General features: G+C 38.7%; 1 protein-coding gene across 2 annotated transcripts in view; it reads left to right on the top strand.

The window, feature by feature from the left end:
* The window catches only part of CLDN10 (claudin 10), a 57,139-nt gene extending 37,639 nt beyond the window's left edge, over nt 1-19,500 (top strand). For both annotated transcript variants that reach the window (XM_025171847.2, XM_007436198.3), the window contains exons 2-5: nt 12,933-13,094; nt 13,253-13,334; nt 15,130-15,237; nt 17,058-19,500. In XM_025171847.2, coding sequence (XP_025027615.1) covers nt 12,933-13,094; nt 13,253-13,334; nt 15,130-15,237; nt 17,058-17,178 — 473 coding nt within the window. In that variant the 3' untranslated portion in view covers nt 17,179-19,500. The remainder of the gene's footprint in view (nt 1-12,932; nt 13,095-13,252; nt 13,335-15,129; nt 15,238-17,057) is intronic.
* The last annotated feature ends 9 nt before the right edge of the window (nt 19,501-19,509 follow it).

Below are 19,509 nucleotides of genomic sequence, written 5' to 3'. Positions count from 1 at the left end.
TCCTTGCTTCTGCCGGAAAGGGAAGAAAAAGAAAGCCCACACCAGTTGCTGTTGGGGGAGAGTAAAGTTGCTCCTCTATGCAGTGGGAAAGGACATGAGGGGAAGAAGAAGAAGAAGAGGAAGAAGAGGGAGGAGGAGGAGGAGGAGGAGGAGGAGAAGGAGGAGGAGCCTTGGCTTCTTGGGTAGACGGGAGAATCCCAGAGATGGGAGAGTGGAGGCACGAGTTCTTGCCAGTGGAGCAAACCATTAACTTGGTGAGTTAATTGGCTCAGTTTTCCGGGACAGCTAAAAGTCCTGTGGCATATGGAAGGAGCTAGTGTTTTCTGTTTTCTCCCATTACCATAGTAGCAGAAGGCATGTTTTGAGCCATGTTAAAATATAACAAATTCATGGATGCTTTGTTGATACTTGTGCTTTTGCATAATAACAATAAAATCAGTCAATCAGGAGCTAGTGCTTTGTTTGACATAATAGATCCAGGAGATGGTCAACACCTCTTTACAGGAGGGTGAGGCTGTTTTGAGCCTCCTTAAGAAGAGGCCTTCCCTGAATCCAGTGGTTCTGGACAACTATCGTCCCGTTTCTAACCTCCCCTTTTGGGGTAAGGTCATTAAAATGGTACTAGCAGACTAGCTTCATAGCACCCTAGAAGAAGAGGCTTATATGGACTCTATATGTGAATGTGATAGCATTGGTCACTCTCTTGGGTGTCCTCTGCCAGGACCTGGACTGGAGAATGTGCCCCTCTTGGACCTCTCTGCCACCTTTGATACCATCAACCATGGTATCTTGCTGGACCACCTGCAGGGCTTGGATAAGGAAAATGTTATTTTACAAAGGTTCTATTCCTTCCTCAGTGGGTGGTTTCAGTGTGCAGTAATGTGGGAGGAGAGATCAGCCTGTCAGCCCCTGATATGTGGGGTGTTGCATGGATTAACCTTCTGTCCCCTGTTTTTCAACATTTATGTAAACCTACTGGGTAGGGTCACCTGACAGTTTGGGGTACAATCTCATCAGTATGTCAATGATACCAATTATACATCACTACCCTGGCTGTGAGAGGGATGCTGTTAACATCCTTTCCCGGTGCCTGGAGGCTGTAAGGATGGGAGAGAACAGTCTAAAGCTGAGCTCAAAATCGTTGCTTGTACATCAAGATTTCCTGTTGCAACCAGTGATGTCTCTTGACAAGCAGACACGACCCATGAAGGGGCAGGTCTGCAATTTGGGAGCCCTTCTGGAAACCAGGTAGAAGCCATGACCAGAGGGGCCTATGCCCAGCTTCCACTGGTGTGCCCATTGCAGCTATATCTGGGGCAGAGGGACCTGGCTTAAGTAATACATGCCCTCATTACCACCCGGTTGGACTACTGCAATACTGTATGTTTTTCGTGGAACTGCCTTTAAAGACAACTCAGAAATGGCAACTGGCCCAGAACGCAGCACGTACCTGGTGGTTTTCTTCATTGGGAGCACAGAACACCAAATCTACAGGCCCTTTATGGCTTGGCATCTGAGTACCTACAGGTCCACCCACTGCAACCAGTGTCAGCCCAACATATTAGAGCATCCAGGGAAGTACTACTTACAGTCCCACATTTCTGAGAGGTTCAGGGGACTGAAGCTTGAAGCACTGCTTCTCTGTGGCAGTGCTTTGGAGCAGCTTCCTGGTAGAGATCAGGCTGGCCCCCTCCTTGCTAGCTTTTAGGAAAATGTTAAAAACTGAATTTTTGTGGAGGGTTTTTTCTTTAAGTTTATATTTGACACCATCTTATTTTTTTTTCTTTTTTCCCTTACCTGTTACAGTATTTTTTATCCTTATTTTTATTGTTATCTTTTAGTAAGTTTGTTTTTTATGGTTTTATCCATTCATGTTATTGTGATTGTTTTTTAATCTGACCAGGCATGTTTTAATTTTGTTTTATGTACACTATGTAAGTTGCCAAGAGTTGTTTGATTGCAGCAGGGTAAAAGTTCGATTCATAAATACATAAAAGGCAGAGGCTTTTTGTTTTAAGATTTCTATATAGTTTAACTGTCCATTATTAAATATATCTTCAGGCTATAGAAAGACAAGCTGTTTATGCTGCTGCGTGACAATTTGGAGGCTGAGATTTTCCTGTTCCTGAAGCTGCCATCCTCATTTATAAGATTACATAATATAGTACAAGAAACCTCTAACGTTTCCATTTAACAAAGCATCTGAATAAAGCAACAGCTACTATTAATTTTCTTTTTGTGGTAATATGGAATTTAGATTGCTGTCATTACTGCGGCTAAAAATTAAAGCATGATATGTGCTCATGGATAACAAAAAATGTGCTGAGCAATATATTCTCCATTATGATTTTCAGTCTCTGCTGCTGCTGCTTCTGTCTCTAGTTATCATGTTTAGATAGACGCCACATTTCTCTTGATATATTAAGAATGCTGGTTTCACCTTTAATCACAATCACCACCAGATCTTAATAAAGCATGTTATAGGGTTGATGCAACTATTGACATGTTAACATCTTGAAAGACCTGTCAAACTTGATGACAATTAGACTGTAGATTGAAAACCAGGAAATAAATCAAAGGCTCATAATTTTACTCATTGCTTACTTTGGTTTATATCGGCTAATAAGGGTTTAGCTCAGGTACTCCTTGTCTTGGAAGGTAACTTAGGTCTTTCCTGGAAGGTATTTAACTGAAATAATTAAAACTATGAGTCTCTGGGGTGATATATGAATCATTCTTTTGCATGCAAATGTTCTCATGACACTATGAAATCATATTGAAATATGTCCCAAATTTGTAGTACCAAACATAGGAGCAGACTAAGACAAATTACAATTAGTTTATAAAACACTAACCAACATTGTTTTGTAAAATGTTTGCTTATAGTAATGTTTTAAACAGGGAATTAACTTCACAGCTGACGCACAAGGTGTCCATCTCTTCTTGAATCCATCTACCTTAAGCAAATTGCTTATCGCTCTTGGTGACTGATTTGTTGACTTTTTCCTAATTTTTAAGAAAAAATTATAATTCTCAGAAAGAATAGAACTTCCCATAATTTAAGAATATAATTCTGGTCCTGGTCTCCAGGCAAACAAAGAAAGATTTGTCTTTCTTTTATGTGATTTCCTTGAAAAATGCTATAACTTCCCATGGTTGTCTTTTCTTAAGGCTAAATATACTAAGTTTCCTCAGTCTACCCTTGTAAGATTTAGTTTTTAGTTCCCTGATCGTTCTTGTCTGTCCTCCTTTGCATCTCTTCACTTTTTCCTAAATATTTCTTAAAATGTGGCACCCAGAATACATATTACTTCCCTCACCAGCATAGGACAGAATAGAACTGTTATGTGTTGTAATCTGGAAATCATATATTCTTGATACAACTTAAAATCACCTTTGCCTTTTTTACACACCTTGCTGACATAGTTATAATTCCACGATTGTCTTTATGTGTACTATTGTCACATAAAGAATTATTAAGCATTTTCCCTATAACTTTTCTTTAAAAAAAAAAATCTTTCTCAGCCCATTTCTCAAAACTGGCAAGCCCATTTTGAATTTTGTTCTGTTTTCTGCTGAATGTTAGTCCAAACTCTGGGGTGTATATTTCAATAATTGTACTCTGGGGTGTATATTTCAATAATTGTACATACTGGGCTTGTCAGAGTCAAAACCTAATGTTGGAATTGGGTAGAAATCATTGTATATTCCTTTGACTGAATAATAAGATGTGTACTGTATTGTCTTCCTCCAAATACAATCATGTTTATTTGTTGTTTACTTATGGCTTCTGCCACTGCCTGCAGATGCTTTCAGACAAAAGGAACATACTATTGTGTTGGTTTTAGGCAGCTTGACCCAGAGGTCCCTTGCCATCTTGTGATGCTATGAACTCTTTCCTCTGTTTGAGAGGTAAAATATAGAGGTCTTCACCTCATCCTTAGGGTAAATTTGTGAATTCCAAGAGAAGCTATGCTTGTGAATCAAAGTCTTACCTAAAACTTGGAGCCTTGAGGGGAGGACAGAACACCTGGAAAGAAACTCAATCTCTTTCATCTGACGATCTGGTATAAAGAAGGATAGACAATTGCAATTTTCTAAGGATTTTACAAAACAGAGAATTTCTGCAGGTGCAGTTTTATTCTCCCCTACCTGAAAACTTGGACTTTATAAATACAAGTGTGAAAGTGCAGGTGCAGTACATTATCCTTCTCAGAAGGATTTATAATCTGGTGCTTTCTAGATGTGTGGATTATCAAAGCCTTATTAGGTTCCTACCAGGATGTTTATGAATGGTTGACAGAAGTTGTAGTCCTGCACACCTGAAAGATACTGTATTAGGTACATCCTATCTCTGACAGTTCCAAACTACACAGTGCAACCATGTTTTATATTGGATTAATTTGAAGTTAGTAAAGTATCCAGAGGTAGTATAGTTCTGCTTTTGGATGACATGCTTAACCCTTACAAAGCTATAGTGTTTAAGAAGTTGTACCAATGCAGCCAGTTGTGAGGGAAGCCAGTGAGTGAATGGGAGGCAGTAGTGCAGTTCATTCACCACTTAACTAAGTTTGATTAAATGTGATGTGAGAATGTAGGAGTAGGAGCCAGCACATGGAATTCATTTCTAACTTTATGAAATCACAATTTATGTGTGATGGAGGATGTATTTCCTCTAGGCATCCCAAACATCTAAGATAAAATGGGTGATGGCTAGAAGGAAGGCCTCCTTACTCGTATCACCCCATTTATTTGTAAACATTTTAATTCTCTCAGGTATTTAACTTTCCAGTTGCTCTAAATGATGTTTTATGAATCTAGTACTGTTTTTATATTTTCATTTTGTATATTTTTATTCTGTTACATTTCCATGTAAACAATTTTCTGTTGGCTGAAGGGCAGTAGAAAATACTTAAAATAAATAAAATGAATAAACAACAGACGTCATCAGAGTCCTGGGTAACTGAATAGTTTTGATCAGTTTAGAGTAATTGATCCATAAAGAAATATGTCCTACAAGTCAATTTACACCTGTTAGAGCTATTGTCTTACCATTAATTCAATTGTTGTATGCCACCCAGAGTCACTTTGTGTGAGATATAAATGTGATAAATAAATAAATGGCTCTGGAGAGGAGGTATAGCAGCATTTCCTTCCAAGATCCTATCTGCCCTTTGAGGGTATAATAGAATGCAGCTTTGTTGAGCTGTCTATTATATGGTATTCTGGACTGAAATCCTCCACTCCTATTAATCAGTCATGCTGCCCTATAGATGAGAATGAGCTCTCTTTGTTAGCAGATAATTCCTCAGAAATCTCTCAAAAAGTTGAGAAAATGTATTCAGTCATGACAGCTAACTTAAAATAGGGTATGATAGATCACTTTCATGCTAGAAGACTATTAGCTACATATTTTAAATTCTGATATTATAGTTTTATTCATGTTTTGTTGTGCTCACTATTGATGAACTTTGTCAATGATCATAATTAGATTTTGCTTACTCATAATAGTGTCAAAATGATTAAAGCATTAGTAGTAAATAAATTATTATGATTTTGATTGTTCTCTTTGTAAACACCTGCAACTCCATCTTTCTGAGTGTGTTTTAAAAAAAAACCAGTAATACAAGAATTGCTACTGGCAGAGTTGTAAGTATAACATGTAATAACCACATAGCTCATCTTGAGTTTCCTAATACATGGTGGGATAATAGATGGTGCCCAGTCCTCTTCTGGATCTGATTGCCTGTCTGAACTGCAAGGATATTTTGTGTTGGGGGGCTGGGTGCCTATGTTTTGACACACACATACCTCGGGGTGCCCAGGCTTCCTTTCCTCTTTTTTCTTCTCATTGTTAAAGAAAGTCTTATTGCCTCCACTCCCAGGCTGGCAAAACTAACCTCATTTTTGCTTTAGGGTCTTTTAGAGAGCCAGTGTCAGTGATCGTTTCATTAAAGGAAAGAGGAATAAAACTTTCTTTCATTGCCATAACTCCTTTTCTGCCTGTAACAAGAGTGGGGTCGGTTAGTCCCATCATCTTGGCGTTGACGGTGCTGCTGGCTGGTGGGAGGCGAATCTTGAGTATGCACTGCATATGACAAACTACTGCTACCATAGAGAGTAAATTAGTTGGATAGCTTTTTTCAGATAATCATTTTGTAGAATTGAAAAGTGTCTGAGTGATACTTTTTAATAGTGTTTACTGTGCCTTTGTTTTTGTTTTTTCATTGTCAGTAAAAATGGATTCTGGCTGTTAGCCTCATTACAAGACTAGTTTTTAAAAATGTGTGTAAAATCCTGTGCCAAATTCATTTAATTAATATGAATTAATATTAATAAATAACAATTAATATTTAAGTAGGTAAATATTAAACCACAGCTCCTAGTTCCTTCATCACTGCCCATGCTGGTTGGGGTTGTTGGGAACTGGGGTTCAGAAACATTTGGAGACCCTGTAGGTTCCCTAAGCACGGTAAATAATACATAGGGGCTACGCTCTCTGTGCTGTAAAAGTCCAGATGACCACCAGATGGCAGCAAAGGAAGTTTTCTGCAGCTCAGATTTTTGCAGCCCAGATAAGATAGCCCTAAAATTATACATAATACATACAAATGCATATAACGTACCTATTTATTTATTTATTTATTTATTTATTTATTTATTTAAACAATTTATATGGCCGCCCAACTCACTCATGGTGACTCCGGGCAGCTTACAGGAATAAAAATCCCCAATACAAAACCCATTCCACCTAGGTACATACTTGGTTCTTCCGCTGGTTTGGCAGTGAGATGGCAATTAGAAACACCATGGTTGGTTGTTATATCCCCAGTATGTAACACAGATCACCAAATAGCCAGGCTAAAAAGCTGTGATTTCTATCCAGTTACTTGCGCTTATAAGGATTGTCTTCTTGACTTGAATCTCTTGATTTGGCTGGGCATCTCTGCCATATTGGTCATATGTGCATCCTCCTTTCTTCATACCTTTTTGGTCCACTTGAAGAGAGTTGGTACTAGACATTTGATCAGTCCTGCCTTGACATAGGGGGTGTGTTTATACAATACACTGAACCACAAAATAGTCACATTTTAGTTTAATATTGTGCAAATCCAGCCTGTATTGTTAGTTAATGGTTCAGTGTGCCCCGTGAGTTGGATTAGATGATCATTGTGCACATTCTCGTCACACTGGCCATGTGAATCTGGTAATGCTTTGCTTGTGTCGACTAATTATGTCCTTCCTTCTTTACTCCTTCTTCTTTGTGAAAAATCACATGCTGGCATGTAAATGATGGATGGCAGCCATGTTGTTGTGGTTGGGGTAAATGTTTACCATTTTGCCTAGGAGATATAGCTATAAATTACCTTGAAAGGACCTCTGGGTAAATAGCTTCATGCTTCAGCACATTTAATGTCTTAATTAGCTACTAACAATGCCAGTAAATTGAATGTGTCAGAAAATAATGACTTCCGTGGCCAATTATGATCTACATGAGTAACATTAAAAGAAAAAAAAGAAAGACCCCCTAAAGAAAACTGGGGCTGAGGAGAAAATTTACAAATACCCATTTTTTAGTAATAAAAGCTATGTGCAAGTAACTTTTCACTTCATGCAGAGTCTAGCTCAATAGCCATGTCTGGTGCTCCATCAGGTGTGATAATATTTCCTGTATTGTTCCTTATCTAGAGATGCACAAAAAAGTGAGAATGTGCGCCAGGCCTACATTTGTGCTTCAAATTATGCATGTGCGTTTATGGTTAACTAAAGGTCTGCTTAAAAGACCAGGTCTCACTCAGTTAAAACCCTTAAAAATATATAAAATTGTACACATTCAAATAATGGAGAATTTGTTCTGAAATATGCTTTTTTCCCCTGTGATGGCACTGTCATAGGAAAAAAAAATCCAGACTTTTTAAAATTTACTTTTCTTCCTTCTGCAACAGTCTGATATAAATAAGACAAATGAGTGAAGATTGGTGCTAGAAAAAGTGTCGGTATCAAATTTTCTAATATTGGCATGTCATTAACTGGACAGTTTTAGTTTTTTTGGGGGTGTCAGAATACAGATCTTTATATAAACAGCCCTCATGCATTGTGGGGAAATGGGGCTAGGCAACCTTTTCTGCCAGACAGTGCATGACTTTAAGTCAGTGTTGTCCAAACTTGGCCACTTTAAGATGAGTGGACTTCAACTCCCAGAATTCCCCAGCCAGCATGGCTGGCTGGGGAATTCTGGGAGTTGAAGTCCACTCATCTTAAAGTGGCCAAGTTCGGACAACACTGCTTTAAGTGGTGCACCAGAGCTGCATGATGTGAACCTGGACAAAAACTAAACTTGATTTAATTTCATTTATTTTTCATTAAAATTAAATACAATTAATGATTACTCTCCAGTCATGAGTTTAATAATTCTCCATATCTGTAATATTTTGATCTTCAAGGCCATGGGGCAACCGTTGGAGTCTCAGGTTGTGCATCTATAATCTAGGCTGCCCCCACATTGAAAGTTCTGCCACTAATATTACGTTTATTCAAGTGAAGCTTGTTATATGAAGTGGTTCTGTTTGCATACCAGTATTTACACGTAGAGATCTTTCTGCGAAGGATGGTTCTGCCCTCCTTTTTAGGATCCTTCTTTGTGCATATGAGCCACTTCTCCTGTGAATCAAGTACAACAATCACAGGCCCACAGTTAACATGGCCCTGTAGCCTCCTTTTCATATTCCTTGAATTTGTGGAGGGGTTTCTGAATGTCTCTTATATTAATGACTTTTTGGAAGAAAATAACTGGGAACTTAATCAGAGACCCTACTGCCCCGGGTTTTTAAAAGCTGCACACAAGTCAAAATAATAAAGTGAAGCTTTCCCCATCATTACAAGGGATAATGTCACAACAATAACAACAACGAAACTTTAGTACAGTAATAAATACTCAAAATTACAGAGAGAAATGTTTTATCCTCTTGATGTACGCAGTATACCCAAAATAGCAATATATCCAAATTAGTTGTCCTATCCCATAATGGTGATCTGATGGTGTAACTTTGCAGTTAGATAGCAGAATTGCGCTGCTGGATAGGTAATTTTGAGATCTCTGTTCACCATAAAAGTAACCTATATAACCTATGTTTTGGTTTAGCCAGGTAACTTTTTAAAAGCATTTGTAGTGGTCTTTATATCATGTTGGAATACCATATACAACACAGAAAACATGTCCCATTGATTCCGATTCACTCCCTCCATGCCTGATCGGGAGAGGAGTTCACAGAGACTCCCTCAGGGGCAGGAATGCTGCAAATGATGATCAGATGATTACTGACAGCATTCAGTTATCCAATTGCTAACTTCTTAACTGTTCCTGCTCTGTTTACCTGCCTCCAAAATGTTACTGCTATTGTCTTTTTATTAAAAGTCCTTTAGAATAGATGTGTGTGCGTGCGTGCTATGCTTTATTAGTTAGATGAACCTCCGAAATTTGAATTCAGTCATTTGTATGCATCTGTTGAACTCTGAATGAAATTTAATCTTAATCACATGTATCATCGGAATGGATGCCACCCAAAACTGATTATAGGTATATTTACCGACAGTTGCTGACAAGGGCTGCTTGTGCTATTTGACCTATTGATAATCTATACGGTGAAGTAAATGAATAAACTATTGAAAGCTCATTTAAAATTATAAGGAAAATGAAGTCATGAGGAAAAATTGGGCAGTTTGATCATTGCTAACATTCACAAAGTCCCTCTCCTACTTCCCGAATTAGCACTGGAATTAGTACAGAGTGTTAGCTGGAAGAGGACATGAAAGTTATCCCACCCTCTAAACGAAATGCCACCGTTCTCTTTGGCCAAGTCTGCTTTGAGCAGATCCATTTCTTGCATGAGGAACAGGGAGAATATCTTTTTTTTCTCTTGGGTTTGCTCTGTGTCATCAGTGCAATATATAGAATGCAGAAAGATAAATTGAACTTTGAGGAAGAAACAACAGAGGAAGAGTAGGATTGTTTGTATTTGTATTCGGATTAATTTATATTGGCTGCATTCATACAAAACACCAAACATTAAATCAATCATACTGGCTGAGCGAGCTTATCACATCAAGTTGTGAACCAGCCAACCATATTTTAACCTAACGCTTGTGTGAATCCAAGGCAGTGGCTGAGTTCACATGACATGTTCAGCCATGGTTAACCATGTTTACTCAGCTAAGCCATTTTCTGGATTTGCACCGCTCATAGAGTCATAAACTAACTATCCATACCTGCTGGATTTGCCCAACATTTTGGACTAAAATGTGGTGACCAGCTTGTGATTCAGACTGATGAGCAAACACGGCTAGTATCAGGACAAGAAACTTTAAACTTCTTGATGCGGCTGCTCTTTATGATACATTGCAAAATGTCATGTAGACCCAGAATATACCTAACCATTAAACTAGGGTTAAAGGAATTGTGGGCAAGTGCGTTGTGCAACAAAACCACTCTGGCGTGGGACGCAGATGCAGGTAGGGCTGGAGAAGGAACAATCTGCTTAGTTTCCTGCTGTGTGGAAGTCACCTACCATTTCCCAGGTTCTTTAGCTGCTGTGCTTCCCTGCTGGCCCAAAGCACGTGTGACTTTTTGATTTGACAACATAAAATCACAGAAGTTGCAAAATGAAAGCAAACAAATGTGGGCAGGGCTGGAAAAATCCATATCCTTTTCTTTCAGTATTGTTTTTATATTGAGAATCCCTTGCAAAATACAGAGAAAATGCCTGACTTACATGAAGAACATGGATTTATTCTGACTTCACCTGTGTTACTGGAAAGGACCCATTAGCAATTGAATATTTATACTGCTGAAATTAAAGTCAGTTAACTTGAGCTTCTGAGCTCACTAGATGTTTGGATCCACTATTAACACCTTTCTTTAAAAAAGGATTGGGGCATTTCAGCTTCTTAACATAATGTAGATCTATTTCTGGTCTTTATCGCTTCAGCTGAAAACAACTCATCAGTATTCGTTCAATCCTGCAGAGTATAGAGCAGACAGAATGCATGAGAAAAGAAATAATACAGTGGGAGCTACCTTATTTTTTTCCCTCTGTTTGAAGGTGATCACAATTCAGTCCCATATTATGGCCTATCTACTCCAAATCCCCTTTCCCTTCTTTATAAAGACTATTTTATAAGCAGCTACAGGCACTTTGCAGCCACAGGCTTCAAGATCATTTACCCAATTCGTGCCAGCAAGATGTTATTTGAAAGCTGTTCATATAAAAATAATAAATCACTTGATTTTCAATTGAGCAAAAATGTTTCCCAGACCTTGTAATAGAGAATCAAATGTTTCCCTAAGTTCATAGAGCTAGTCCCTGAGAGTGTTGAATTTTGAAGCAGGCAGGGATAAAATTTATTGCTGGAAAGTTTTGTGCAAACAGCTGATCAGAACAATAATTGTGGGTGATCTCTTTGGGTTTCTTTGCGTCATTTCTGCAGATGTCAACTCTTATGACATCTGTAAATGATAGGCAGGGTGAGTAGACAGACAAGGAAATAGGTGACTAGTGAAGGCCGTGTAAGAATATTTACATCAGTTTATTTTATAGCTTCATTGAAATTTTATGGTAATAGCATTGGAGAGAAAATGGTCAGCACAAATGTCTATGTGGCAAGGTACTAAGCAAACACAGGTTTTGATAGCAGTAGGTAGCCTATTTCAGTGCTGACTTAATGCTTCTGTTTCCTAACTATGCTCAGAGATTAAAAGCAGATAAAGGGCTCAGATGGTCCTTTCTCTTCTTTCTGAATGAATTTCTGTTTTCTTTTCTGCTCCACTCTAAGAAAGATGTAGATTTACATCCACATTGGACTCAATCCCAAATCCCCTACTGTTTGGGGGAGCATTTACGTTAGCATGGCAATACCAAGAGGAAGGAGAAGAAACAGCTGATTTTTTTCAGCTTTGTATGAACACTATGATATAGGAATAAACTAATGAGGAAGCTATTGAGTCCATGTGTCTTATCTGAGTGAATTATAGGAAGTAAGGTCTCTCTCTGGATTCCCAGGTAGATTGTAAGTAGGGGTCCCAGATCGCTCCGAGTGTGATCCAACCTTCATTCTTTAGAATTGTCGTGACAGAAAACATATCTTGGATTAATAAGGGTAGAAAGAAGTTTATTCAAGTGCTTATGGACCTCGGCTTTGTGATGGTTTCATAGCTTTCATTCCTGGCTATTGTATATAGCTTCCTTTTCACAAGATTATATGGCATTCTGGCTCCATCTGTAATGTAGGTAGGTATGTGTAATGGTATGTAAGAAAGACCATGAGAAATGAGCCAAAGAGATGCTGCCTAGGAACAGTCAGATAAGAGCGGGCATAGTCTGCAGCTCCATAATGGGTGTAGAAAGAGGCTCAGAAGGGACCCTCCCTAACTTCTCAGGCTGTAAAGGAGACAGGGGGAAATTTATACTTTCAGACTTGCAAGATTCTGTTAATGTAGCCTTACAGTAAAAGTAGAATTAGCTCATCTAGTCGTGTTTCCAGTCTGGTCTACCTGGAAGGCTGACAGTATGAGACTCCCTAGAAGCTCAAATTGGGGACCCATTAAGGGGTCAGGGCCTTGCAAATTGGTCACAGTATCCTAAGCTCCGATACTCTGGATGTTGCTAAGAACACTGAGACAATAGCATATCTTTATATACTGTTATCAATAAAGTTGGGAGCATATTTATTTCTAATATGACCTGGGTGTATTCAGATTTATATTACTCCCTGTATCCTCTCCCACCTCTTATTGCAAAGACTGTGAAGGCAGAGATTTGCATAAGAGGAGTTCATCTAATTAGAAGAGATAGGAAATGTTTCCTAGGCACCCCAGGTTACCTATACTGAAAGCCCTTTGAACATGAACATTGCTCAATTTCTTTTTGCATTTTCAGGTTACATTCAAGCTTGCAGAGGACTCATGATTGCTGCTGTCTGCCTTGGGTTTTTTGGCTCTGTATTTGCACTGATTGGGATGAAGTGTACAAAAGTTGGAGGCTCAGACCAAACTAAAGCTAAAATTGCTTGTTTTGCTGGCCTGATTTTTATTCTTTCAGGTAAATATGAAATGATCAAACCTAATGGAGTGTGATTTTTCCAGGCACATCAAATTGAATGGGAAAATTGCTGTTGATTTCATTATTTTCTAGAATCTGATTGATGTGTATTGAAGCATTTCCAGATATTGATGTTCTTCACACCATGCATTTTTTAGGACTGAGCGCATTGACTGGTTGCTCCCTCTATGCCCACCGAATCACATCTGAGTTCTTTGACCCCACATTTATTGCACAAAAGTAAGTCCAGTTGAAAAAAACACTGAGATAGGAGGTAGGAGATGCTTTGCTTGCTGTTTTTTCCTATCTGCCTGGTTTAGAGGAACCAAAGCTAACTTACCTGCCCTAAATACAATTTAATCTGTCTGTATGAAGTAAAAGGATAACTGCTGCCTTTTAATTCCATTAGTATTTCAGTGATGTTAGGATGGTAGATTACAAGATCCATAGCCTTGATCTGTGGGTCCTCCACTCTGTGTTAGACAGAAGCCTTGAAAAATATATTTTGGTACAATGTATCTTCAGCAAAATAAAATAACAAAAATTAAAATAACTTCTGTTCTGCTTCTGAATTTAAACCAACTAACAGTTGATTAGTACTCATATTCTAGGACCATTTTCATCTTTCTAGTTATTGCAACCAACACTGCAACATTTACAACAAATCTAATTTTGCACAAAGCCAAGTTGTGCATAATATCTTTACTAGAACTGCTCTCTTTTTGACCAAGCAAGGGATAAAGGATTGTTCCATTACAATTACAAATAGGTGATTGTTATTGCTAAATTATATGCAGCAAAGCACCAATATTTTCTATTGCTGGGGATTTATGGGCTTCTTCCTTATACTGTACAGGTAGTCCTTGACTTACAACCATTTATTTAATGACCGTTTGAAGTTACTACTGTGCTGAAAAAAGTGACTTATGACTGGTCCTCACACTCACAACCATCACAGCGTCTCTGCAGTCACACGATCAAAGTTTAGGAGTTCGGCAACCGGTATAGATTTATTTAGGATGCGGTGGCGCAGCGGCTTAATGACGCTGAAAGTTGCCAGCCAGAAATGGTTGACACTTCAGCGGTTCGAGCCCAGCGTTTGCGTAGCAGAGTGAGCTTCTGCTTCCTCCCCCAGTTCCTGTCAACCCAACAGTTCGAAAACTCACGTGAGTAGGTGAATGGGTACTAACACTCCGGTGGGAGGAAAAATGCTGGCAGCGCCTTGCAAAAAGGAGTCGGGAGCAGTTGCCAGTAGTGCGGAAACCGCACTCGCCCGAAAAAGGCGCGAAGCAACAGAAACCCCACCTCCTGCGCTCGCCAGCTGGGCTCTGCTCTAGGAAGGAGGCACTGGCAAACCACTTCCAAAACACCTTGCCTTGAAAACTGCAAAGGACTTGTCCAAAAAGCAGTCACTGCAGAGTCAGTAACAACTGAGTGCAGATTAAAAAAAAAAGATTTATGACAGTTGCAGTGCCCCAGGGTCATGTGACTGCCATTTGCGACCTTCCCAGGGGGCTTCCAACAAAATCAATGTGGGAAGCCAGATCCACTTAACTGTGGTGATTCACTTAACGACTGCAGCAAAAAAGGTTGTAAAATTGGGCACAACTCATTTAACTACATCACTTAGCTACGGAAGTTCCAGTCCCAATTTTGGTCGTAAGTCAAGGACTACCTGTAAATACATTTGTTATGATAGACCTTGGAAAGCAAGACAGCATTTAGTAACTTCTCCAAATCTGAGAATCAGGGAAGTGAAAAGGGAATTAAACCTTCAGTGTTTATCCCGTTACTACCAACCATAATACAAATGGCTTATTTTAGATGGGATGAGCAATGTTTGCCATGCTTGCTGATTTTGGGGGGCGAGGCTTCTAGTGGAAACAGCAATATTATGGGTAAAAATTATTTAATTAAATGTTTGTTAATACAATGAATGTCTTCATGTATCCTTGTCAACCCTCCCCATGAAATAAATGAAACTGATTTGCTGATTGAACTATTTATTAAACATGAACGTATCACTTATCTGCAGGTATGAACTAGGAGCAGCTTTATTCATTGGTTGGGCTGGAGCATCGCTTTGCATAATTGGTGGCAGCATATTCTGCTTCTCCATTGCTGAAAACAAACAAACTCCACGGTACAGAACGCTGAAATTAATGCATTAGCATATTTCTAATAATTAAACTTGTAAGAAGATAAGCAGCACCAATTCAATCTGCATATCTTTCAGCAATAACCGTACAGTTAGTAGTCAAGAATGATTGGTTAAGAAAAAGGGGGATTTAAAGACCTTTTGCTTTTAGGGAAAAAGCTTGTGAGACTTTGCTCATCTCTGCAAGATTTAAGCATAGCATTAGATATCAGAGAAGCTGATGGATCATTTATGCCATGGAGATGCTTAGTGCTTCCTATTTAAAAGGATGCATGCTGTATTTTCAGTGCTCTTAAGAAGCATGAATGTCATGATTCATGAATCAGGGCTTATGTTTGCACAGAAATATGGATTTATAATTGTCAAACCAACTACCTCCATTTATCTTGAATAGTAGTACTGAATAGTACTTTATCCTGAATAGTACTGAGACAGCAGTATTCACTAGTACTGCCCTTACTTACCTTTCCAAGCTTTCTTTCCTTTTCATCTATCTAGTAAGTGGGATATTAATTTTGTGTCCCTTCCCCCAATACACAACATATGAAGGAATTGGGTCAAAATCAGGATCTAGGGAGGAAGACAGAAGGTGCAGTGCAATAGTGCATTTGCTGTGATTTTTACCTCTTTTGTTGAGAATTTCAAAAATTTAAACTGAATGTCATGCTTATGCCTGTATCTGAAACTGTTTTAAGAGCAGCTTGCTACAGTATATGGCATGGAGAAAAAGTCTCCATGATTTTTGATCTCATGATTCTGTGCTTGGTCAAATATGTATGATTTAAAATAAAAAATCAGAGGCTGATAGCATGACTAAAGCAATAAATAAATGGTTGCTGAAGAAACCCTTTTATTCCCTTCTGAAAATCAAGTGGGTAGATTCTGAAGAGCAGGTAACAAGGTCCCCTTCTTGGTTTTTTAATGTGAAGCAATTAGAGGTATCTGACCAGGGAAGCTTATGTGACATTTGGGAGTGTTTCACACACCAAACTCCATTGTGTCATCAATAATAAGGTGGCAACTGCCTTTCCTGGCTTGGCTGTTGACTCACATTCTTAGCATTTGAACCTGCAGGGCTTTTGACTGTTTGACCTCCGTGTTATGGTCATTAAGGCAATTTGAGCTTCCCACTAAGTGATTCTCAGCATGGGAATATACTTCAGGACACGCCTATATTTTTTTAGGTATTTGATCATAAGCTCAGGACTGCTGGGAAAAGAATCTTTAGCTTAGTTTGAAAAAATTGTTTCTGCCGTGCTAGTAAATATTCCTTCAGCAGTTTTGAAAATTTTCATTCCATACTTCCACTCCACAGAAAGCCTTTCCCAAGGACTAGCAAAGTATTAACACTGTTCTTGTTAAACTGTCACTTAAAAGAATACTGAAAGTTGACCATAAGCAGCCTCTTCAACTGCAGTGGTGTCCACATCAGCACCAGTGGAGATGTTATCCCTGCCATTACTATTAAAATCTCATGTCTGAAAAGTTTTTGCCCACCTTGAACGTAATGGATGGGTACAATATCCTTGTTGTGATTAAGGTGTGAGTACATGCCAACATCTGCAATTTATCAGAATAGCCATGTCTTTTTCCAGAATTGTAAGGCAGCTCTGGGAGGTTTCCACATGATCCTGGAAATCGATGCAGCTGGTTTAAATGAGTTGCAAAGAGCGGCTGTACTCACCCTTCCATGTATTCCAAAACATCTGTTTATAAGACCTGAAGCACTGCACAGCTCCATAACATCTTCCTTTCAATATTTCTTGATATTTAGAGAATGAGCACTAAATTTTCTCATGTTTCAGGACGGTATATACATACAACAGACCTGCTTCTGTGATGTCTACTCGAACCAAGGCCTATTCAGCAGATTTTAAAACATCCAAGACCCCTCCAAAGCACTTCGACAAAAATGCCTATGTGTAGCTGGATGGTTGGAGGAACCTTTTTATTTTAAAAAATCACACATATGTGCTGTCCACCCACAAAATGATTCTTAGGAGTGGCTTGGTGTCTTGAGCATCAGCAATTAAGACTATTTTATAAATGAACTTTTGTCTACTTGATGTAAATTTTCTTCATGCCTTGTTTTAAGATTTATACTTATATTAGACATAAATTATATCTGAAAAATAACTTGATATTTTTTGCTTTCTGTCAAAAAAATTATGAACGAAGTCATACTGATTATAGCCAATATTGTCAGGGATCTGCAGAATCTAACATAAGAGTTTAAAAGTTGCAGCTCTTAAATGGGTACCACCAGTTTTGAAGATGTGCCTTTAAGAAGTTGGGAGTAGTTTTAAAAACATATTAAAATAGACTGAGATAAGCTTAAGCAAAATCTCAGCAATTAGTTATGTAACATCAACACTGTGTTCCAATTCCAGTTTCACAGCTATATGGATTAAAATCCATAAAAAATTATCTGACACAAAACAAAGTATTTTCCTCTTCAACTCTACACAAGGTTGAAATCAGAATTTTGCGTTTGTATAAGGCAGCTCGTGTTCCACTGAATATCATGAACAGAAAAATGTCTCTGTTCCTGAGGAGTTTTCTGTGTTGTTTCACTTAACTTAATCCCTTGCCTGCAAATAGGTTGATTTAAATCAAGGCAGCCTCAATTATTGCTTGAAACAATCAACTTTGCCCCTGAAGGGGTGTCATACTGAAAATTGAAAGTCTAATCAGACCACTAAAACAATACTTAAGTACAAAGTAATACAGATTTTGTTACATCACTTTATCCTGTGTAATTTTTTAGATAATGTGATCTAGAAACTAGGGAGTATTTTTTTTTTTTTTTTGGTCTTCTAGTCAGTGCCTGGACTGACTTCTAGTGACAACTGCCTGGACTAGTCCCTGCAGTTTTCTTGGCAAGTTTTTCAGAAATGGTTTGGCATTGCCTCTTTCCCAGGGCTGAGAGAGAATGACTGGTTTGAGGTCACCCAAATGGCTTTGTCCCTAAGGCAGGACTTAAACTCATGGTCTCCCAGTTTCTAGTCTGGTGCCTTAATCACTACACTGGCTGTCATAGTAGTATAGTTATAGTACATAGTAGGAAAAGCCACTTCCTTCTTTTTCTCTGTTAACTAAGCTTCACTGCCTTGATACATATTATACAATTAAAGATCAACCATATCCTGAGTTTTTATGAGATATGAAACCCATTGAAAGTTAGGATCCTCCATGGATAGATGGTGTTTGTTTGTTTTTTAATCACAGACAACCACATTGTACTTCTGGAGGCTAGTATGGGGAAGATGGAAGAATGGAGCACACACATACTACTCCCCATGTACCCTTCCTTGTGCCTAGAACTAAAAATACAGAATGGTTGGAAAAGGATAAGAACGCAACAAAGCCTTTTGGTCATTGATGAGTCCAGAAATGTGGCTTTAGTAATTATTTTGGATTCGATTTAGCTGTAAATATGTTAAAAAGAACCTTACTATTTAGTTGGTTTACAATAAATGATTTTAATTTTTTAAAATCTGATTTTTTTTAATGCATCCTGTACCAAATTCAGTTCAAATTTGGCTTGCTGAAATTTGTAGCACCTCTTAGGGTTACTATGGTTCCACCTATGAAGTATGCTGACATTATTAAATACCCTGAAACACTAAGTGAGATAGCAACTAACACATCATCTGATGTGGTCATTGGACCACCAGTCCCCTTGAGCAGTTATTTCTGCATGCTCAAGGCAATAGACGCTTCATAAGAAGCAGAAGGGGACAAAAGCAGGGACACAACATCCCCTTCTCTTGCAGGCTTGAGAGCAATATGAGCACAAAGGCCAGGCAAGAGGTCAAGCTTGGTAGGCTACAAAACAAGCCATAATGAATGTGTTCAACTTAAGGTGCTGCAAAGCATTTTAATGCATCTGTCCTACGTTGCTTCAACCGATCCCCAAATAGTGTTCATGTGACTTGATATTATCCCTAATATTCCTGTGCTCACCATTTGTACAAAAATACAGTGCTTGTGAGAAAGCAGGATTCTCACACAGTCAACATCTTTACCATTAAGGAAGTCTGCTAATCTTTCCACACACTGAGGGGCTCCTTTCACACACAAGGGCTGCACCAACAGATGTTGTTGGTCTTTGAGTAGGGGTCTTCAGCAGCTGTGCAGTTAACTTTCAGCTTAGCTGTTGCTCCAGAGGAAACACTGAATAGTTTTGCGGTGCTTCCGCTGGCACTCTGATACAGATAGTTTCTCACTAGTGGAATGCCCGGTTTATCCTGCCTC

Source organism: Python bivittatus, unplaced genomic scaffold (assembly GCF_059951505.1).
Source record: "Python bivittatus isolate LINGU-HERP-01145 unplaced genomic scaffold, Pbiv_v1 ctg000060_np1212, whole genome shotgun sequence".
In the NCBI taxonomy this organism is placed as follows: domain Eukaryota; kingdom Metazoa; phylum Chordata; class Lepidosauria; order Squamata; family Pythonidae; genus Python; species Python bivittatus.
The sequence above is the reverse complement of the archived record's forward strand: the minus strand, read 5'-3'. Positions and strand labels throughout refer to the sequence as shown.